Source organism: Malaclemys terrapin, chromosome 3 (genome assembly GCF_027887155.1).
Source record: "Malaclemys terrapin pileata isolate rMalTer1 chromosome 3, rMalTer1.hap1, whole genome shotgun sequence".
NCBI lineage: Eukaryota > Metazoa > Chordata > Testudines > Emydidae > Malaclemys > Malaclemys terrapin.
In genome coordinates this window covers 120,832,277-120,855,684 of record NC_071507.1, presented here as the reverse complement: position 1 = coordinate 120,855,684, position 23,408 = coordinate 120,832,277, and the positions used below count along the sequence as shown (strand labels likewise).

The window sequence follows — 23,408 nt, the reverse complement described above, 5'->3', positions numbered from 1 at the left end:
CACACCCAGATGTATTAATGGTGTTCAGTGCAGTGTACTCATAATTTCATTTTTTTCAGAAATCATGCTTTATAGAAACCAGTTATACTCTATACCTAGTTATCTGATGTGAAATTTGTCAACAATTTGGAGAGCATTAATAGATTAGTTTCTGCATGCTAGAGATGACTCAAGAACGTTGTTTTGATTGTTAGTACTGAATGCTTGTTTCAATTTAACAGACACTTTAAAAAAAGAGGGCTTTCATATACCTTTTCTATAGTGGTTTTAATATATATTATCTATAATCACACACTTCGTACACAGGAGAGAGGAAGAGAGGAAAATACATACTTATAATAATCCCCTCAAAGTGTGTATGAAATGAGTTGAGAAATATATGACCTGTTCAAAAGAAATATTTTTATAGAGCAGCTATAATTAAGCGTGTTTCAGAAGCATCTTTGTAAAACCAATTTATATTTCAGGTGTTTAAATTAGTCTGTTTTAATAAAGATGTGTATTATTCTCTAGCAGTTATGTTATAGGGTTATTTTCTTATCTCACTTCCATCACTGTAACTCAGATTAGTTCAGTGAAGTTACTCTCAGTTTACAAATGTGGAACAGAGATCTAAATTTGGTCCATATATACTGGATTAATATTCAGCATTACTAGCTTTTACAATCGTTGAATTTTAAGTAAGGAAACTAATGTAACAGTAGAATTGGACACCTAAATTTTTGTCTGAATATTGCAGCCAGCTGATTTATTAATGTAACCCCCAGTTATTTTTTATTGATGTGTCCAGTTTGATTGCTTCTTTTGAAAGCCATTCCCAGGTCAAGAGCACTGATGAGCACTGAGCAAGTTTTTATATATGAAAATATATGCTTCAAGAGTATTCTAAATGGTAATGGCAAAATTCAAAATCACTGCTGCTCGCATGCTCTCTACCTCTTCTTATTTAGTTGTACTATAAAATGGGAGTTTCCCTCTTCCTTTCGGCCAAGAGAGTAGCATCTTCTCTCTCTCTCTAGACATTACTGTCAGAACCTGTCCCATTTCTGTCTGCAGTGATAATCTTGGTCAATACTATATAGCCATTTATAAAACTAAACAGTTATTGCTGACCGTGAACACCAGTAAAACAACAAGCGAGATTATCTGTACTATAATGAACACACGTAGGGTATAACTGCTTATAATATTTTTTAAAAGATATTTCACTTACCTTGACTTTTTACATTAAATGGTAAGAAATGTGGCCCCTTCATGCTGGCTTGTTTTTGGTATCGTTCAGAAAAAAACCCATCACCGCCTTGGACAATGTTCAGAGAAAGCAGCAGCAGAAAGGATATTTGTACCTGCATATTCCCCAATCTGTTCTGCATTAAAGAGGAAAAATACTTATGCAAATGATCGTTCTCTTTTTAAAAATAAGTTGATCAGTTCAGGTTTCGCAGCAATGAACAAATAAGTTGTATTTAAAATAGTTAACGTTACAGGTTCAGAACTGCTTTATACAAAACTGCTCCTAAATCTATGTATTTCTAGTGGATTTCTTAAAGTATACCTATTTTAGCCAGAGAAAGTGGTTAAATGTTTTAAATACTTTTTTAAAGTATAGATATATAAAATCTGTAATCTTACCAGATCAGATTCTGTCCCATACTCTTCCAATCAACAGTTTTTTAAATTTTGTATTAAATATAATCAGCATATTAAAATATGTAACAATTTAAATTCTTTTCAGAAAAAAAGTGTCAGTTTGCTATTAGGTTCTATAATGTTATGGGCATGCCAGCCCCTTGAGGCTTCCAAAACTAGGTTTGGGAGCATAGCTTGAATCCTCTAGAATCAGGGAAAAGTCTCTCTCATATGCATTGCAACATGGCAGCATCGCCTCCTTCTAATTAACACTGTATCTTTAAAGGGTAAAATCCTGACCCCATTGACATCAATAGTGAAACTCCCATTGACTTTATTGGGGCCAAGATTTCACCCTTAGCCTTTGAAAGTAATTTCCCTTGTGGCAGCAGGGATACTGGCACTTGCTCTTAAAGAGCCCCAGTAAACTTCTGTCCTATATAAGGAAGGATTAGATTTTTATTGGTAAATGTTGATTTCGCCATACATACACAAACTGATGAAAACATATTTCCATTGATGATAATCGAAATTTGCAGATAGGCAAGATAAGAAAAATGCTGCTTGAAAACTTATCAAAGTTTGATTTAAGGATATTAACTTTGTATATTTAGACGTGATATTGACAGTTTTTATTTTAATGGTTATAAAGCTTTAATTTTTTGAATTTCAACATCTGTCATTAAATTATTGTCTGACTCTACTATTGTCTTACACCCCCCCTAATTTCCTGCAACTGTGAACATTTAAATCAATGACAATTGAAAAAAAATTCTTAAAACCCCTAATTTTGCCCAACTGAAAATTTTAAATAAATAAAAATAGGAAAAAATGAACATAGATAAATATTATCTATCAAAATTTAGGAAAAAATAATTAAAATTGAATTCTGTCAGACCTATGGTTAATTTAAATTGGAAGCCAAATGAAATGGAATGAAATGATAGCATACCAGAATAGTGTAGAGTTCCAAATATGTAGTAGCCTTTCAGTAGCCTACTGAGGTGCTCTTCCGCCACAGGTGCGCAGAACAGAAGCTGTTATTTCAAGTATCCTTCTGAGGTATTTATACTGTTTAGTTCCCTTGTTAAGTCAACTTGCACTGTGTTTAAGCTCCTCCCTAAAAGTCATAAGTATTAATCGGGGGAGGGATGTTGGGCAGGCATGAAGGAGTAGGTTGGAGTTTTTCCTACTATATTGTATTTCATGTGTCTTTGGTGAAACTATACTCGTCGTGATGAACATTTTCTTAAATTATTTTATATCCCTTTTGTTTTCAGGATTGAGAGAGGTATCATTGGAAAAAGCTTAATCTTGTAAGTGGGGTAGATATGTGTTACTTTTCTAAAATGGATTTCTGCATACATTTGTAAGGAAATGTATTTTCACAGATTGTGAACTTCTTACTATCTTGGAGCAGCTACTTTCAGGAGTTATCTCCATTGAAGTCAATGGAGACTACTTGAGTGAGTAACTGCTCACCAGTGTGTGATGTAAGGGGCTTACAATATGATCCTTTTGTGTTAATTAGGGATTTGTACAGTTCTGGAGCCATCTGAACCACTTATTGTGCTTGTGCATAAAAATGAAATTGAAGAAGTAAATTAGTGAGAAAGTATTTACATGTTTGTTTCTGTTATGTTGTCTTAGATATATAACACATCAAATAAATAGTCCATATATAGGGACTGTTTATATGCAATGAAATATTCATTCATAAAGAAACTTGAGTTATACAATGTCATACCACTATTTCTGTTACATTCAGTCTTACTATTTTATTGAAATAATTGATTTTATTGCATATTGAAAAATCAGACAAATGTAATACAAGCTTGCATTTATTTTTTCAGAATTTTTCTATATGCAGTAAATGACTTTTGTTTCAGGTTCTGGTTCAATACAATGTTGTTTATAGTGCATTTCCACAAAGTTCCTATGTAATGGCTTTGTCTCATTATGTTTAAACCACAATTAATTTATTGTATTGGGTCAAATTTCATTACAGTTTAGTCCACACTTAGCAAATCTCTCTGTTTGTTCAAAGTATAGGTTAGCACTGGCCATATTAAGCCCATTGGAATAATTTTTGCTATATTGACTATTTCTGCCTGTTATGACTCGTCTACTTGGTAAACAGTGACAGATGGTCTCACAATATTTCAGCCCCATTGTCATCATTAATCAATTCCAGATATCATGTAGAAAATTTTAGTTCCTGAATCATTCATGTCCCTGATTCTAAAACATGACATAAAAGCAGAAATAATATGGACATAAAGAAAATGACCTTCTGAATTTAGTGTGAACCTCCAAGGCTAAATGTAACATGCATATTACTTTTTAAAAGCATTCTTGATAAAAGTTAAATAGGAACATTTCTAAAAGATCTATACATTTATAAATGATCAGGTTTTTGCATTATATTACAATGTTGATTGATCTGCATGTTAATGCAAATGTAACAAGGCAGTAGAGTCATGGATTTACGGCCTGATTCATGAGTATGCCAGATACTGCTTATGTTTTTATGGAATGTGGAGGGTATTGAAAAACAAATGCAAATAAAAGTAACTGCACTATTGTTAACTGGAGCCAAACATTCCTAATTTGATTAACTTCTTCCCTTTTGTGGAGAGAGAGCTGGGCATCCCCGCTGTGTCATCTTCCCCATTAGCACTTTCTCCATGTTGGCATAGAGGAGTGTTCTTTGTCAGCCTGGACAGTAACTACTAGATCTATGCCTATGATGTACTAGTAATACTAATAACAAACAGATTCAGTGAGGAGGGATCTCATGCCTGGTAGGCACAGAAGGGCTGCAACCACCATCCCAAAGATTGGATGAAGTGGCTGTGAACAGGCTGCAGCACAGCTGCATGGCATACATTCTACTGAAACTCAGCTTCTGTTTAAATCAGTCCTGGAAAAAAATAGGGCTTTATGACAAATATCCTGAAACATAACTTATCATGCTGGAAAAAAACTGATGGACTGTCAAGTCTGATATCGGGTTTGCAAGTGTGCCGGTACTCTTCTGAACATATACTGTTGTTGTGAATAAAGGTCTTGATTAATGTAGTAAGTCATCTGATGTGGTATTATGTGGTGTTCTTTCTCCATTCTTCTTCACAGCCACCCTCAAATAATTTTCTGTTCCATGTTCATAAGGAAACTCTACTCTGGAATATGTCCTTCAGAATTATTCTTATATTCTTTATTAAGATTGTGTGTATAACCAGGTTGGTGATTTTTAGAGGAGGCTTACATAGTTGAGTTGTCACTTCCTTGGTGAGAGCCCCCTATTTTCAGTTGCTTGTAATTTTCAGAAAAACTAAATTTTGGACTGAAGTTGACCATTAACTTTCTTATGCTGTTTAGTTTAGAAGTTAGGGTCATTGTAATTTTCAGTGAGAATCCACTCAGCCATTACTCAGCATTGAGTTACACACCCAAAGCACAAGCATAAGGAATTTATTTTTCAGATGTTAAAACTGAGCAAAAACTAAAAACCTTTTTTTCTTCAGGTAATTCCAAAAATAGTTTTGTTTTAAAATGTCAGCTGTAATAAGTAGGAAGCCCTCCATGGAAAATGTTGCCAATCTGACAATATTGGGTTAAGAAATAAAGTTAGGAACATCTGACTATAGTCCTGTACACATAAAACTTCTTACATTCCCTGCTAATTTCTAGACCAATGCATAATGCCCCCTCAAATAGGTACACTCCTGCTACACAAGTAATGTACACCCATATTTAGCTGACAGTCTTGTTTCCTCTCACCCCACTTTACTGCCAGAAGGATGAATAATCTCTGTGTGAACACGTGTGAATAAGGACAATTGTTGGGTCAGGAGACATACACACACACACATCTGTTGACTTTAGATTTATGCCAGACTCCACCCTGGAATGCTGCTTCATGGGGTTGTTTGGCTTAGGGTTTGATTTAGTTTTTTGTGGTGGTGGGAAGCTGAGATGGGCTTGTGGTTTTCTTCTTCCTCATGTTCCCCCTACTGCTGTGGGCTTTCTCTGGGTGCACTATCATGCCAGGATTTAGCTGTAAGCATACATGTGAAGTGTGGGGTTCCATATATATGCACACACTTGTGTATGTCTATATTCAGTAACAGCACATTAAATAAACACACCTGTGTTTATTTGAACACCTGATCATGGAGATTGGCCACTTAAATACACTTAATGTGTATTTGAAAATTTGCATTCAAACACATCTTTTTCATTAACAAAGACGTCTTTAAAATAGCAATTGAAAAGTTTGAAAAGTAAATAATTTTACTGCAATATAATATTCCCTGTTCTAAGTAAGAATAAAATTAGAATTTCCCTGGATAACAAGAAGTAATTATCAAAGAATTGCAGTTTTTTTTTTTAACTGGGCATATACACTTTGTTATAGTTACATGATGTTTGTTTCCTGAATGAATGACATTATTCATAATTAAACACACATGTTTATTTAAAGAAATGACCTTTGTGGAATCCCCTCACAATCCATAAACCTAAGCCCATGTGTACGTCTTTGCAGGCTCAGAGCAGGGCCGGCTCCAGGGTTTTTGCCGCCCCAAGCAGCTGGAAAAAAAAAAAAAAAAAAAAGCCGTGATCGCGATCAGCTTTGCCGTCGCCGCTTCAATCTTCGGCGGCTGATCCTTCGCTCCGAGAGGGAGTGAGGGACCCGCCGCCGAATTAACCCCCGAAGACCCGGACGTGCCACCCCCTCCGTTGGCCGCCCCAAGCACCTGCTTGCTTGGCTGGTGCCTGAAGCCGGCCCTGGCTCAGAGTCATAGCTAGAAAAATGGTGTGGCTTTGGCCCTGATCCTGCAAGTTACTCTGTATGGATGGACCCCTGTGCCCATTAACTTGAACAGAGTTCCACAAGGGCATTATGTATCTGAGTGTTTGACCTACTGCATCATCACTTGCAGGATTAGCACGACCAGAGGTGGATTACCATTTTGTGGGGCCCTGGGCCAGAGCAAGTGGGGGCCTATTGACTACCCCTATGCTAGACTGTCAATATATTCAATATTTTTTAATTAACAAAATATAAATATTTTCAGCCAAGGGCTCTTTTTGTCACAAAGTGTTGAAGCCCTTTCCTTGGTTAAAGATATTAGAAAGTCTTTTTAAAAGACGAAAACAAACTTCTAGATTCCTCAGTCACTCACTGATAAATCAGTCCAAGGGAAGAATTTATTTTTCTAACTAATTGTAAATTAATAGGATTTTTTCAGCTGTCATCTTTTGCAGACTTGTATTTAATGGATGCTTGGTTAAGTTAATCTTGCAGGGCAATATTGTCTCATCTGTTTTTAAAGCAGAACTCACCCTGGAATACCACAGAGAGTCTGTTTAAAAAAAAAAAATGGAGACTTTATTGCCATATAGCTTGGTAGTTGTCATTTTTTAGATTCATGTCACTTATACTTTTAACTAGAGCTGTCGATTAATTGCAGTTTTAATCACACTTTTAATTGCACTGTTAAACAATAGCTTCCCAATTAAAATATATAAAATATTTTTGGATGTTTTTCTACATTTTCAAATATATTGACTTCAATTACAACACAGACTACAAAGTGTGCAGTGCTCAATTTATATTATTTTTATTATAAATATTTGCAAAATAAGATTTGTAAAAATGATAAACAAAAGAAACAGTATTTTTCAATTCATCACATACAAGTACTGTTCTGCAATCTCTTTAGCGTGAAAGTGCAACTTACAAATGTAAATTTTTTTTTGTTACATAACTGCACTCAAAAACAAAACAGTGTCAAACTTTAGACCCTACAAGTCCCCTCAGTCCTACTTGTTCAGCCAACCGCAAAAGACAAACAAGTTTGTTTACATTTACAGGAGACAATGCTGCCCGCTTATTATTTACAATGTCACCTGAAAGTGAGAACAGGCGTGCGCATGGCACATTTGTATTTACGGGCCAGATATGGTAAACGTTCGTATGCCCCTTCATGCTTCAGCCACCATTCCAAAAGACACGGTTCCATGCTGATGACGCTCATTAAAAAAATAATGCGTTAATTTGTGACTTCTTGGGGGAGAATTGTATGCCTCCTGCTCTGTTTTACCCACATTCTGCCATATATTTCATGTTATAGCATTCTCAGATGATGACCCAGCACATGTTGTTCATTTTAAGAACACTTTCACTGCAGATTTGACAAAACGCAAAGAAGGTACCAATGTGAGATTTCTAAGGATAGATACAAGGTTTAACAATCTGAGGTACCTTCCAAAATCTGAGTGGGACAAGGTGTGGAGCATGCTTTCAGATATTTTAAAAGAGCAACACTCCAACGCGGAAACTGCTCAACCCGAACCACCAAAAAAGAAAATCAATCTTCTGCTGGTGGCATCTGACTCAGATGGCAAAAATGAACATGCGGTGGTGCGCACTGCTTTGGATTGTTATCGAGCAGAACCCGACATCAACATGGATGCATGTCCTCTGGAATGGTGGGTGAAGCATGAAGGGACATATGAATCTGTATCACATCTGATTTTGGTGAGTAGTGAGGACCTCGTTGAGGAAGTGGTTGTAGGGGACAACTTGGGCTCCAGTGATCATGAGCTAATTCGGTTTAAACTAAATGGAAGGAGTAACAGAATTAAATCAAAGACTAGGGTTTATAATTTTAAAAAGGCTAATTTTAACAAATTAAGAGGACTGGTAAGGGAAGTGGATTGGGCAAACATATTAATGGATCTAAAGGCAGATGATGCCTGGGATTACTTTAAGTTAAAGCTGCATGAGCTGTCGGAGGCCTGTATCCCGAAAAAGGGAAAAAGATTAGTAAGCAAGAGATTTAGACCAAGCTGGATGAGCGACCGTCTCAAAGGGGCGATTAGGAAAAAACAGAAAGCGTACAAAGAGTGGAAGAGGGGAGGGATCAGTAAGGAAACTTACCTTAGTGAAGTCAGAGAATGTAGAGATAGAGTGAGAGAGGCCAAAAGCCGTGTAGAGTTGGACCTTGCGAGGGGAATTAAAAGCAATAGTAAGAGGTTTTACAGCCATATAAATAGGAAGAAAGCAAAGAAAGAAGAAGTGGGACCGCTGAAGACTATAGCCGGAGAGGAGATTAAGGATAATCTAGGCATGGCACAATATCTCAACAAATATTTTGCATCGGTGTTTAATGAGGCCAATGAAGGTATTAGGGATACTAGCAGCATGACAGAGGGGGATACAGGAGGGGGGATTACCGTATCCGAGGTAGAAACGAAACTTGAACACCTTAATGGGGCTAAGTCGGGCGGATCGGATGATCTTCATCCGAGAATATTGAAGGAATTGGCGCGGGAAATAGGCCCATTAGCGATAATTTTTAATGAATCTGTAAACTCGGGGGTGGTTCCGTTAGACTGGAGAATAGCTAATGTGGTTCCTATTTTCAAGAAAGGGAAAAAAAGTGACCCGGGTAACTACAGGCCTGTTAGTTTAACATCTGTAGTGTGCAAGGTGCTGGAGAAAATTCTGAAAGAGAAAGTAGTTGAGGACCTTGAGGTTAATGGCAATTGCGACAAATTACAACATGGTTTTACAAAGGGCAGATCGTGCCAAACCAATCTGATCTCCTTCTTCGAGAAAGTAGCGGACTTATTAGATAAGGGAAATGCGGTGGACCTAATATACCTTGATTTCAGTAAAGCGTTTGATACTGTACCGCATGAGGAATTATTGGTTAAACTGGAAAAGATGGGGATCGATATGAAAATCCAGAGGTGGATAAGGAATTGGTTAATGGGGAGAATGCAGCGGGTAGTATTGAAGGGTGAACTGTCAGGTTGGAGGGAGGTCACCAGTGGAGTTCCTCAAGGTTCGGTTTTGGGACCCATTTTATTTAATCTATTTATTACTGACCTTTTGCAGGAGTGGGCTGATAAAGTTGGCGGATGACACGAAGCTGGGAGGCGTTGCCAATTCGGAGGAGGATAGGGATATTCTGCAGGGAGGCTTGAATGAGCTTGTGAATTGGAGTATCAGAAATAGGATGCAATTACTAGTGAAAAGTGTAAGGTGATGCATTTAGGGATGACTAACAACAATTTTAGTTACAAGCTGGGGACACATCGGTTAGAAGTAACGGAGGAGGAGAAGGACCTAGGGGTCCTTGTAGACCGCAGGATGACTATGAGTCGACAATGTGACGTGGCGGTGAAAAAAGCCAATGCAGTCTTGGGATGCATTAGGCGAGGTATATCTAGTAGGGATAAGGAGATGCTGCTTCCGTTGTATAAGGCGCTGGTGAGACCTCATTTGGAGTACTGTGTGCAGTTCTGGTCTCCCATGTTTAAAAAAGATGAACTCAAACTGGAACGGGTACAGAGAAGGGCCACTAGGATGATCAGAGGAATGGAAAACCTGTCGTATGAAAGGAGACTAGAGGAGCTCGGGTTGTTTAGTCTGACAAAACGAAGGCCGAGGGGGGATATGATTGCTCTCTTTAAATATATCAGAGGGATAAATACAAGGGAGGGAGAGGAATTATTCCAGCTTAGTACTAATGTGGACACGAGAACGAATGGATATAAACTGGCCGTGGGGAAGTTTAGGCTTGAAATTAGACGAAGGTTTCTGACCGTCAGAGGGGTGAAATATTGGAACGGCCTTCCGAGGGAAACGGTGGGGGCGAAGGACCTGTCTGGTTTTAAGATTAAGTTAGATAAGTTTATGGAGGGAATGGTTTAATGGAAAAACATGATTTTAGCCAAGGAATACCATGCCATGGCAGGTAAATAGTATAATGGCTAACAAGGGTCAGGCTGGAGACTCTTGCCTACATGCTTGGGGTTTTACTGATCACCATATTTGGGGTCGGGAAGGAATTTTCCTCCAGGGTAGATTGGCAGAGGCCCTGGAGGTTTTTCGCCTTCCTCCGCAGCATGGGGCAGGGATCGCTAGCAGGAGGGTTCTCTGCCAATTGAAGTCACTAAGCCACAGGATTTGGGGACTTCTACAGCAGAGTCAAGGGAAGGGGTAGGGACGGCTTTGTGGCCTGCAGCATGCAGGGGGTCAGACCAGATGATCATAATGGTCCCTTCTGACCTTAAAGTCTATGAGTCTATGAGTAAATATCATGTGACGCCGGCTACGACAGTGCCATGTGAACACCTGTTCTCACTTTCAGGTGACATTGTAAAGAAGAAACTGGCAGCGTTATTTCCTGCAAATGTAAACAAACTTCTTTGTCTGAGTGACTGGCTGACCAAGAAGTAGGATTGAGTGGACTTGTAGGCTCTAAAATGTTACATTGTTTTATTTATGAATGCAGGTTTTTTGTACAACATTCTACATTTGTAAGTTCAATTTTCATGATAAAGAGATTGCATTACAGTACTTGTAATGGGGGAACTGAAAAATACTATTTCTTTTGCTTTTTTACAGTGCAGATATTTGTATTCAAAAATAAATATAAAGTGAGCACTGTACATTTTATATTCTGTGTTGTAAGTAAAATCAATATATTTAAAAATATAGAAAACATCCAAAATATTTAAATAAATGGTATTCTATTATTGTTTAACAGCGCAATTAATCACGATTAATTATTTTAATCTCTTGACAGTCCTACTTTTACAGTTGTAATCAGGGCCGGCGCTTCCATTTAGGCGACCTAGGCAGTTGCCTAGGGCACCAGGACTTGGGGGGGGGCGGCATTTTGCCGCCATTGGCGGCAATTCGGTGGCGGGGGGTCCTTCCGTGCTCTGGGTCCTCAGCGGCAATTCTGCGGCGGGTCCTTCACTCGCTCCAGGACTCGCCGCCGAAGTGCCCTGAAGACCGGGAGCGCGGAAGGACCCCCGCCTAGGGCGCCAAAAACCCTGGCGCCGCTCCTGGTTGTAATGGTAGCAGAATAAATGTCCTGCATTCAAGCTCACATGGAAGGGTGGTATGTGATTATTTTGGCACTAGGTACTTGGCTAGTTGTCTGTTATTTGGTCATGTAAGGTAACTTTTGACTATAACATTCCTTTTTAGCATAAGATTATTTTTAACCAGGCACCACCCAGTTATATATTTATAACAGTATTTCTACTAAGTCTGTTTACCTTCAGTTGTGCCAAATAACCATGCGACTTTAGGAAATACTTTTGATAGTCCTATAAATTGAACTCAGTGACCCAAGTTTACTGATCTCTATGACTCTGAGGAGGATTGCATTATTATTTAATTAATGTAACAGTGTCCAGAGCCCCCTGTGAAGTTTGCAGCCCCATTATGCTGGGGATTGTACAGACATATGATATGAGAAAGTTACTATCCAAAAAGAGTTTATAATCATAAATTAGGTACAATGCAGCAAGCGGGTGGAGGAAACTACATTGAAGAACATGCTTTTCAGTATCTTTGAACACTACTGCTTGCAAGCTGTTCTTTTTGGCAATGCTGATCAAACTGGTGACTGAAGTGAGAGTTAATTTCAAATTTCTTGATCTCAGTGACAATTTTCCATTTTTGAGTTGTTTTTTTAAATAAGACTTAAAGACATGCAGATTGTTCAGGTAGTTAGCTACATAAACCCTGGGTTTTTATCACTGTTACTCTGGCCCTCACTCCCACAATAAGGCCTTGATTTGATGCCATAAGCACTTATAGACATACTTAACTTCAACAGAACTCCTTACATGTGCAGAGTTACTCACCTGCAAAAGTGTTGACCGGATCGAGGTCTAAAACTTGCACATAAATGGTAAGATTTTCAAAAGCACCTGGGATCCTAAGAGCCTAGGTCACTTTTGAAAATGGGACTTGCACTCCTGATTCACTTAGGTTTTGTCTACACGACCACTTTTGTCAGCCAGGGGTGTGAAAAAATACCTCCCTCCGACTGACATAAGTTTCACCGGCAAAAGTGCTGGTGTGGACAGCATTATGTCTGCAGGAGAGGCTTTCCTGACGACATAGCTAATGCCGCTCATTGGAGGAGGTGTCATTATGCCAGTGGGAGAGCTCTCTCTTTCCGGCAAAGACCAGCTACACGAGAGACGTTCCAGCGGCCCAGCTATAGCGGTACAACTGTGGCACTGTAGCGCCATAATGTAGACATTTTAAAATTTTAGACAACCCTGCTCCCTTCAGAGACTTGCTGTCAGTTTACCAGTCTAGCACCACTAATTTGATCAGTATTGTCAGAAACAAGATGTGAAAAGATATCAGGAAAACCTGTTCCTGCATTTTAGGTTTATTTACTCTCCAATTTTCCCCAAGAGAATCAGAGATTTAGTTTGTCATTCTTCTCTGGCTGTTAGGCTGAGTTCTTACATTCATTCCCCACGCTCCAGTGAGGTCTGAAAGTGGAAGAAATGCTGCAGGAGAGACAATATCTAAACCTATACCCTTCTAGGTGAAAAAATTTCAAGCTACTTCCTTATGCATCACATAACTAGGGGACTGTTTCACATCAGTCGTCTGAAAACCTGGTAGCTAAAAATGAACTATTTTGCAAAGTGTACCTATCATAGCAGGTAGGAAGCCTGCTGAATAGTTACATTTATTGGACTTGTTACCTGCTGTGGTTTTGTCAACTGGCACAAGTCTGAGGAGAGCTTCATGTTTAAAAACAGGTGCTGAAGTAAAAACAATTTGGGTTCAAGACTTTCTTTTAGGGCCAGAACAAATAAATGTTGTCTGAGTTTATTTTAAAAATAAGGGTTTTAAAACAGAAAAGTCAGACATTTTTAATACTGGTTTATTTTCTTATGTACATTAAACTATTTTGAAGAACGTCATTTTTTTATTTTTGTTTTTTGTTCAGCTTTCTGTATTTTCTGTTCCTAATGCATTATGAGTTCAAACATGTGGAATTTACTCATGCAAAATTCTCCAGTAAGTTTAATGGGAGTGTTGTAATTTTACACCACCAGTGCTAATCCTGTGTGTGTGTTCCATTTTGTAATAGAAGTGTGACAAACAAACAAACAAAACCACCCTTCCTCTCTCAGCATTGCCACTCCAAGTAGTCAAAAATCATGAATTGAGCCCCAAACCTCATGAGACTGGAATAAAAATCATGAGATTTCAAAAAAATATATTTGGAGGTCTTTTCATTTGCCCTTCCCTTTTTGCACCTGTGGGGGTTATGTTTTCGAGCATTTGTCCGAGAACAGGAAGGCGAGAAACATGTTTGTTTGTTTTAAAGGAAAGCTTAGTTTGTTTCATTGATGCGATTCCAGGGTCTAGAGCTTTAAAAAAAACACCAAATAGCATTAGACTCCCAATAAAATAATAAGAGTTGGAGACACTTTACAATGCACAAACAAATCTCCTCTAGGGAGAGGATGAGAGAGAACGAACCATAGGTGACAGATGTAAGCAATGCCCCTTAATGCACTACTAGAATTGTGATGAGGGCAGTATACAAAACTATAAAAAAGCAGAACAGAATATAACACCAAATCCCAATTATGAAGTACTTTCCTCTCCATAGTACCAATGAGATGAAGTTTGGTTTTGGTTTATGCCTAGACTTTTCCTGTGAGACCACCATCTAGAATTACTCTGTCAGTGCATTGTAAGGATGAGTCATTTGTGTTTCTTGCTTGATCTTTTCAGTTGTTGTTTGAGAAGTAGTTAGCATTTGAGCCATATTTATTTCAGACTCTTCTGCCTATAGCGTCTTGCTTTTGCTTACTTATATTGTAGATTTAAATATGTTATGAGAATCTGCTTACAGGTATTTGACAGATATTTTTGTAATGTTATGATGATTTTCTGAAGCCCAGGCAGTGCCTAGACAGGTCCCATTCCAGCCTAGGGGATTCAGGTGGTTTCATTTGTTCAGCAGTTTACTTCTGATACCATGTAATGAGCGTGTAAAACATGAGAGAGCTTGTAAGAGACTGATCTATATATCCTGGTTCCAATCACATGATGCGCAGCAGGAATAACAAGAAGTTAGGCCCTTATTGTGTGGCAGAGATGGATATTCATCACCTCTAGTGGCTACTCTTATACGCATTCAAGAGGAATAAGTGTTTTAGCTAATACTTGTTTTGCTGTGTGTCTATTATACCTTTCACTTCACTCCATAGTCTCCTATCTCACTAAATGAAGTTCCTCACCCTTTCACTTGTAGCTCTTGAGATAGCCAGCCTCTGAGTACTTTTGAGAATGGAGGGCTGTTTTATTCATGAGGAGACCAGGAATTGAGAGTGCTCCTCTCCCTTAATCTGCAGTGACAAAGTACATTGGTGATATCTCCTGAGCAAGACTAAGGACTTAATTTCCGGTTTAGGTTGCCTTTTGGGGGATTTAATTTCTTGTTGGGGACATACCTCTTAAATATGGTAAGCAATGCATAACAATGACCCAAAATGAGGGACATGGAATTTATTTGGGAAACATGATACACTGTGGGATTATTTCTTTTAGTGTAAATATCTCTTAAATTTAATGATTCTTTATGTCTGATATAAATAATTGTCAATGATAAGAGTGAAGACTATAGGAAATAAGTGCGGAATTTAGGTAACTTTGGGACTAAAATGAATAACGTTCTTTGAAATGAGCAATCCGTGTTGGCCGCTTGGCTTGTTGATGGATTTTATTTATGCTGGTTGCAGTATCAGTATTGTGATTTGACCATGTTACATTTAGAAATTATGGATTTAATTATATATAATTAAAATGAACTATAGGATTAGAATACTGCAGAATAAAAATTGATATTCTAATTACTATTAATTTTAAGTGTACTTTGGGCTATTACTACTGCATTAGGATTTGGTCTCCATTGCTCTTAGGTTTTAGTGTTGAGAACATATTTATTTACCCTGGCTGAAATATTTTTATACCAAACTGTATGTTATTAAACAGCATCATGTTATTTAAACACAAACATTACACTGTTTTTCACTGAGTAACTTATCCTTTCAAAGCATCTGGAATGTATGTTCATTAGGGCTGTCAAGTGATTAAAAAAATAAATTGTGATTAATCACGCTGTTAAACAATAATAGAATACCATTTATTTAAATATTTTTGAATGTTTTCTACATTTTCAAATATATTGACTTCAATTACAAGACAGAATACAAAGTGTACAGTGCTCACTTGATATTATTATTTTTTATTACAAATATTTGCACTGTAAAAAAACCAAAGGAATTAGTATTTTTCAGTTCACCTAATGCAAGTTCTGTAGTGCAATCTCTTTATCATGAAAGTTTACAAATGTAGAATTATGTACAACCCCCCCCCATTTGAAAATAAAACATTGTAAAACTTTAGAGCCTGCAAGTCCACTCAGTCCTACTTCTTGTTCAGCCAATTGCTCAGACAAACAAGCTTGTTTACATTTGCAGGAGATAATGCTGCCCGCTTCTTGTTTACAATGTCACCTGAAAGTGAAAACAAGTGTTCACATGGCACTGTTGTAGCTGGCATCACAAGATATTTACCTGCCAGATATGCTAAACATTCTATGCCCCTTCATGCTTCAGCCACCATTCCAGTGGACATGTGTCCGTGCTGAGGATGGTTTCTGCTTGATAATGATCCAAAGCAATGCAGACTGACACACATTCATGTTCACCATCTGAGTCGGATGCCAACAGCAGAAGGTTGATTTTCTTTTTGGTGGTTTGGGTTCTGTAATTTCCTCATCAGAATGTTGCTCTTTTAAGACTTCTGAAAGCATCGGACACCCCATCATAATCTTAAAAATTAGGTGTAAGTAAGGACTGTAGGATCTAAATCACTGGATAAATAACTCTTTCAATATATGATGAATGGGATGCAATTAATTTGTGTACTGTACAGTCAACTTAAATGTAAAATAGCTCAACTGAAGTCAGTGGAGCCACACTGATTTACACTAGCAAAGAATCTGACCCAGAATGTTCAGAATGTAGAGAAACAGGTTTGCGAAAAGAACATTAATCTTGCAAAGGCAAGTACTTAAAAATTATTCTGGGAATCAGGGTTGTGTATTGAATTAAGCTGTTTTCTTTAGAATCCCTACCTTATTTGTTGCAGAAGTTGGCAGGTGTGCATTGAATGAAGCAGGGGACTGTGGGAAGAGAAAAGATGGTCTCATGGTTAAAGCAGTTGAATGCTGCCATGGAGAACTGGATTCTATCGCTACCTGTGCCACAGAATTCCTGTGTGATGCTGGGCAAGTTGCTTAACCCACGCTTCGCACAGATATCCTGTAATTGTGTGTTCCTTAATTTCTGGGTGCCTGACTTGAGACTCCTGGGGTCTGATCTGCAGAATTTTTGAGCACTAACTGCAGCTTGTCAGTGGGAGCTCTGCTCTGTACATATAAAGTGCTATATAGTGTTATGTAGTGTGCATATCGGGCCTTAGGCACCTCAAACTGCAAACTCAAAATTAGTGGACACGTTTGACTTTAATTTCTCTGTGCCTAATTTACCTATGGGTATAATAATACCACCTCTCTCTGCTGAAGTGTTGCGAAAATAAATCAACTAACATTTAGGGTTGCCAGCTTTGTACTCGTCCAAAACCAAACACCCTTGCCCTACCCCTACTCCAAGGCCTGGGGTGCAGGAGGGGGCTCTGGGCTTGTGGGGGGGGGAAGGGTTCAGAGGGGGCTCTGGGCTGACTCAGGGGGTTGGGTGTGGGAGAGAGTATGGGCCCTGGGCTGGGAGTGTGGGTTCTAGGGTGGGTCCAGAAATGAGGGGTTCAGGGTGCAGGAGGAGGCTCCGGCCTGGGGCAGGGGTTTGGGGTGAGAGCTCTGGGCTCTGGTGTGAGGTTGGGAATGAGGGATTTGGGGTGCAGGAGGATGCTCCAGGCTGGGATCGAGAGGTTTGGGATGCAGAAGGGGCAGGGGATTGCAGCGCGGGGTTGGGTCATGGGCTTACCTTGGGCGGCTCTCCGTCAGTGGCACAGCGGGTCTAAGGCAGGCTCCCTGCCTGTCCTGGCATCGTGCTGGGCACTGGAAACAGCCAGCAGGTCCAGTTCCAAGGTGGGGGGCCAGGAGGTGCCACGTGCTGCTCTCACCCACAGGCACCGTCCCTGCAGCTTCTATTGGCCGTGGTTCCTGGCCAGTGGGAGTGTGGAGCTGGTGCTCGGGGCAGGGTAGCATACGGAGCCCCGTGGCCCCCCGGCCTAGAAGCTGGACCTGCTGGCCGCTTCTGGGGTGCAGCACGGTGCCCCAGGACAGGTAGGGACTAGCCTGCCTTAGATCCGCAGCACCGCTGGCCAGACTTTTAACGGCCCGGTCGACAGTGCTGACCACAGCCGCCAGGATCCCTTTTCGACCGGGCATTCCAGTCGAAAACCGGACACCTGGCAACCCTACGAACATTTGTAAAATACTCAGATTCTCTAGTGATGAGCACCATAAAAAATTCATGAGGAAATCAATAATTCTGACCTCTGAGCACGGTTTGAGTAGTGTGCAGTAAATAAGGCCTATGGCCACACTTTGAATAGTGAGGAGAAAGCAAAATACTGAATAACTGCTCATTCAGTGAGCACTGGGGCAGGTCCATCTAATGCACTGAGTGAGGCAGTGATCCCATGGAAAAAATAGTATGTGAGCATGTAATTTAAGACTGTATCACAATGGGTGCACACAAGGAGAGGGGTGGGCTAATTAAGGTTGCACAAGCAACTCTAATTCTGGCATTTCCTAACTTTTGAGTGCTTGACTTTGCAACCTTAATAATTTTCTTTTAATGTAACTTTTTGTGTGTAATTTCCTAACTTTTAAAAAATAGGGTTACCATATTTCAACAAGCAAAAAAGAGGACGGGAGGAGCCCCGCCCTAGCCCCGCCCCTGCCCCTCCCACTTCCCGCCCCCCCAGAACCCTCAACCCTCCCCCCGTTCCTTGTCCCCTGACTGCCCCCTCCTGGGACCCCTGCCCCTAACTGCCCCCCGGGACTCCACTCCCTATCTAAGCCTCCTTGCCTCTTGTCCCCTGACTGCCCCAACCCTTATCCACACCCCCAGCCCCAGACAGACCCCTGGGACTCCCACGCCCCATCCAACCACTCCCCACCCCCTGACAGCCCCCCCCAGAACTCCCAACCCATCTAAACCCCTCTGCTCCCTGTCCCCTGACTGCTCCGATCCCTCTCCCCACTCCTGCCCCCTGACAGCCCCCCCCCAGAACTCCCAACCCATCTAAACCCCTCTGCTCCCTGTCCCCTGACTGCTCCGATCCCTCTCCCCACTCCTGCCCCCTGACAGCTCCCCCCCAGAACTCCCAGCCCCCTACCCCCCGCTCCTTGTCCCCTGACTGCCCCCTCCTGGGACCCCTGCTCCTAACTGCCCTCCAGAACCCCACCCCCTACCTAAGACTCCCTGTTCCTTGTCCCCTAACTGCCCCCTCCTAAGACCCCCCCCAACTGCCCCCCAGGACCCTACCCCCTACCTGTACCCTGACTGCCCAAAACTTTCTCCACTCCCCTCCAAAAGCCCCCCCCCGTTTCTTGACTGCCCCATCCAGAACCTCCCTGTCCCTTCTCCTGCCCCCCCTTACCCTGCTGCTCAGAACAGGGTGTTGGGCTCTGTGCCAGCCGGACACATGGCTGAGCTCCCCTGCACAACACAAAACCCGGTCCCTGGCCCTGCACAGGGTTGCCGGAGCGGGCTGCAGGAGGAGGAGCTGCCGGCCGGCTCAGAATGCAGGGAGGGGGGGGTGGGAGGAGGAAGCTGCTCCGGAGTCCAGCCCGGGACTTTCCTGCAGCCCTCCCAGCCGCTCGCTCTGCCGGGGGAGGGGGAAATCCCGGACATTGTGAGTGCTTTACAAATTCCCCCCGGACGCTATTTTTAGCACACAAAAGGAGGACATGTCCGGGTACATCCGGACGAATGGTAACCCTATAAAAAACAACTGAAAAAACAGAAATTTCATCATTTGGAATCATGTTGACATCTTCTGGCTCACCAGCGGGGTTTGAACCTTTTAGATCCACAGCCCAGAACTCTGCTATTTGAGCTAACTGATAGCAGTAGTAGGTTATTTATCCTCTCTATGGAGCAGCATTAGAAGTGGTCGAAGTTTCACAGCTAAGCAAAGGCACTGTGAGATTCAGGAACTTTGAGTTCCTTTCTGGGTTCTGGAGGGTCAAAGACCCTTCTTTGTCCTATTTCCCCTACAAATCTGACCTAGTTTTTTTTTGTTGTTGTCCCATCCAGCTTAACCCTGTCGTTTTCTCTCCTGACCCACCTCTAGTTTCTTAATCCAGTCCCAAGTTCCTGGTCAGGCCAGTCCTACTCTCCCCCGTGACCTCCCTGTTTGAGTCCATTTCCCCCTCACTCTTAGCTCCCATTCTTTCCCCCCTGGCTCTTTGCCCATCCAGTGTCTCTCTCCTTGCCCTCCCACCCTAGTTCCTTGTTCCAGTCTCCTTGGTCAGCCAGTCCCTGCCTCACAGATACCTTCCATCCATCTTTCCGGTCCAGCTCTTCTTCTCTCTGTATTTGAGTCAGGTGGCATCCTCCTCTACACTGTCTGTACCCCAGAGAGCACATTCAGAGCACTGGCAAAACGGGCTCCTTGCTCTCAATTCCGGTGCCAAGCAGTTTTCAGCAGCTGGGAGCAGAAATTGCAGGGACTCATACTCCGCCTCTGCATCCCATGGGTGGCGCATGCTCAGTCACTCTGGGTGGGTGGTGCATGCGTATTCGTCACATGTAGGAGATGTGAGCGATTGCAGAATACTCAGTACAGATAGACTCATCACCTAAATTCTCTGAAAAACTGTAGCAAGTCTCTATTGATCTTGTGCAAACTGAGATTTTTCAAAGGCTTAGAACTTGGTGAAATTTGTGGGGGGGGTTTTCATGGGACCAGCAAAAGGCTCCAGGGTAGGCAGCAGGAATTTTTATTTTTGTACTGCTCATCAAAACAGGAATTATTAAATAAAATGTATTCACTACTTGGCTGGATGCACAAAAAAATCCAAATGCATAGGTAAAAAATGGCTTACTGTTACACTTAGTTTTATATAGCAATTTTTTATTGTAGAATTTCTTATACTTCTAAGCTTTTGAATTTCATTCTTAGTACAGCATCACCAATAACTTCAACTTAGAGTTTGAAAAACAAATGTAGAAAAGAAATCCACATACTTCTAATCGTGATTCATGGCTCACTTACAGCACACCATTAGATGGATTCCTTGGGGGGGAAGGCACACTGTAAATTTCTCCTTACTGATGGAAATATTTTGCTTTTCATTTTGTGTTCAGCAAGAAAACTTGGATTAAACTGTTGCTGAGATGCTGCAATATGTGGCTGATTCCTTAGGGAAACACTTGTATACAAGATTGGTGGGAACTTTCTCTCTTTTGGACTCCATTCAGGGCCAGTTTAGAGAGACCTAGAAACCCATAGCCATAGGATTTCTCAAATGCACACTCAGTCACCCTCTCTGCCCAGTCAAGGAGGCCCCATCAGTGGTAGTATAATATTTAATGTTCACTCCAGTGCTGTATGTTGCTGATTTATGTGAAGCTTCAAGCTGGCTGTGAGCGCTGTGGTGATCACTTGATACTCCTGAAAAATGAGCATGTCTCCCCTTCTGTGGCAGCCTTTCCTTCTAACTGCTACCACAAATGTGTATGCAGCAGTTCTATAACCAATGTCTTGTCTGCCCATCTCGAGAACTGAAATAACCCCTGATCCTCCACAGCTGGCCTGCCAAAAGCATTTGAGGCAGGTCACACAATGAATTTCAGGCCTTGTAGCTGAGGCTTCTCATCAAATGGATGCGTATGATATACATATGTAGGCACCACAAGATCCTGAAAATATTGCTCTTCTCATTGATAATCACTAAAATGCTTAAGGCTGTTTTGGTTGGTATCCAATTGCAGTTGTTAGAATACATTCACTTTGTAGCCTGTGGTTTACTCTAAATTACATATTTGGATCCCAAGAACAACATGGATTTGAGAATAAGCATGCAGGAAGCACTGGAATTAATAATTTTTTTAAATGACAAAGTCTTGCACCTTTTCAAGTACCTCACATATTAACTTGAGTGATATGTAGTAAGAGTTAAGGAAGCTGCCTATAAAGATTCTGAGACTATATATAATGCATATATAAAGCAGAGTTTAGTACAAAATCTTGTTGTTGTTTTTTCTTCTATTCAGTGAGTTTGTGGTGAGAGAGAGTCTCACAGTCTAAAGCCTCTTCTAAAATTTATCCTGGCTGTTAAATTGCTAATGCTTTGCCATGTTTAAAACAGCCAAACTCCACTTTAGCAGAGTTGACTAGTCCCTAATACTTGCCATAATATGAAATTATTCTATAAAAATAATAAAATAAAAAAAGCTTTCTGTGTACACACAAACAGTTCCTCTACATTTTCAAAATGGTTTATGGGGTTTTAATACTTGATTCCCAGTTACTTTAGTGGAAGTATTTTGGCTAAAATCCCATGTTGATGGCACCTTTGTGATAGCTTATTCTGTAATACAAGCATTTGAATAGGATTTTATGTAATATGAGTAAAGAGAGCACAGAATGGTGATAAAGCCAGTTATCTGGGTGTATGGATAACAAGACAGAACTTGGGGCCCCATCAAATATATATATCATCCAGTATTCTGTAGATTTTTGTTAAGAGAAGTAATATGTTTTTTAATCTTAAAATGGTAAACAATTAGTATTAATGTCGAAATAACTTGTTTTTAATGATGGACTATTGAGCATATTGTATATGATTGGAAGTGTTCAACAAAATGGAGAACAAATGTCTCATTGGAATAATTCTATTTTTTCCCTAAATTCCTTTTAAGATTCCTAAATTTTGTGAGGCTTTTGAAATGTGATTTAAACATGTATTCTTCAGATACTTTCTGTTTTCCTGTAGAAAAAAATGCCGAAGACTTTAATATGCTGTAGCACAGATACACTGATTCATGAACATGATAACTTAGGAACTGGAAATCTTGTTGAACAAATAAAATAGTAACATATTTATATTTATGTAAAAATAAGATAGTAAGGGCAGTTTATGATGATCTTTTCAAACAAAAAATGCACCACAAGTTTAAATCTATTTAATATGATTTGTCTATTATGTATTTATAGTCTTACTATACTATGTTTCATGATTTTCATTATACACCTCTACCCCAATATAACGCTGTCCTCGGGAGCCAAAAAATCTTACCGCGTTATAGGTGAAACCGCATTATATCGAACTTGCTTTGATCTGCCAGAGCGTGCAGCCCCGCCCCCCCGGAGCATTGTTTTACCGCATTATATTCGAATTGGTGTTATATTGGGTCACGTTATATCAGGGTAGAGGTGTATAGTGATTGTGTATGTATTTGTGTGTGTGTATGTATATGTGATTGTGTATGTATACACACACCCACACACATACATACACAATCACTATACACCTCTACCCTATATATACACACTATACCCTATATATATACACACACACGGGGAAATTATCAAAGAGCAGTTTATAATCTTCTTTTCAAACAAAAAAAACCACCATAAGTTTAAATTTATTTAGTATAATTTGCTTATTAGGTGTTTATACTCTTACTATAAACTATGCACAATGCAGCATAGTTTATAGTAAGAGTATAAACACATATTAAGCAAATTACCAAATAGATTTAAACTTGTGGTGGGTTCTTTTTTTTTTTTTTTTTTTTTTTTTTTTTTTGGAAAAGAAGATCATAAACTGCTCTTTGATAATTTCCCCTGTTATTTGTAAAACACTTTCAGAAGTTAAAAATCAAATATCTTTCCTTCTTATTTTGCCATTTTTCTATTTAGTGTGAAAAAGAAA

At 40.1% G+C, this 23,408-nt stretch overlaps 2 protein-coding genes across 7 annotated transcripts in view; one reads left to right on the top strand and one right to left on the bottom strand.

Annotated features, from left to right (window-relative positions):
- Window positions 1-23,408, top strand: part of LOC128834717 (dermatan-sulfate epimerase) — a 293,933-nt gene that overhangs the window by 43,858 nt on the left and 226,667 nt on the right. The window lies entirely within an intron of this gene.
- Window positions 1-23,408, bottom strand: part of COL10A1 (collagen type X alpha 1 chain) — a 77,012-nt gene that overhangs the window by 14,308 nt on the left and 39,296 nt on the right. The window contains exons 2-3 of one of the 6 annotated variants that reach the window (XM_054023743.1): window positions 16,632-16,679; window positions 1,214-1,362 (exon numbers count right to left, since the gene is read on the bottom strand). In XM_054023743.1, the coding sequence (XP_053879718.1) occupies window positions 1,214-1,362; window positions 16,632-16,663 (181 nt within the window). In that variant the 5' untranslated portion in view covers window positions 16,664-16,679. Of the gene's footprint in view, window positions 1-1,213; window positions 1,368-2,581; window positions 2,862-6,122; window positions 6,139-16,631; window positions 16,680-23,408 lie in introns of those variants that run through there. The other 5 variants (XM_054023749.1, XM_054023745.1, XM_054023748.1 and 2 more) reach the window with 5 other exon arrangements.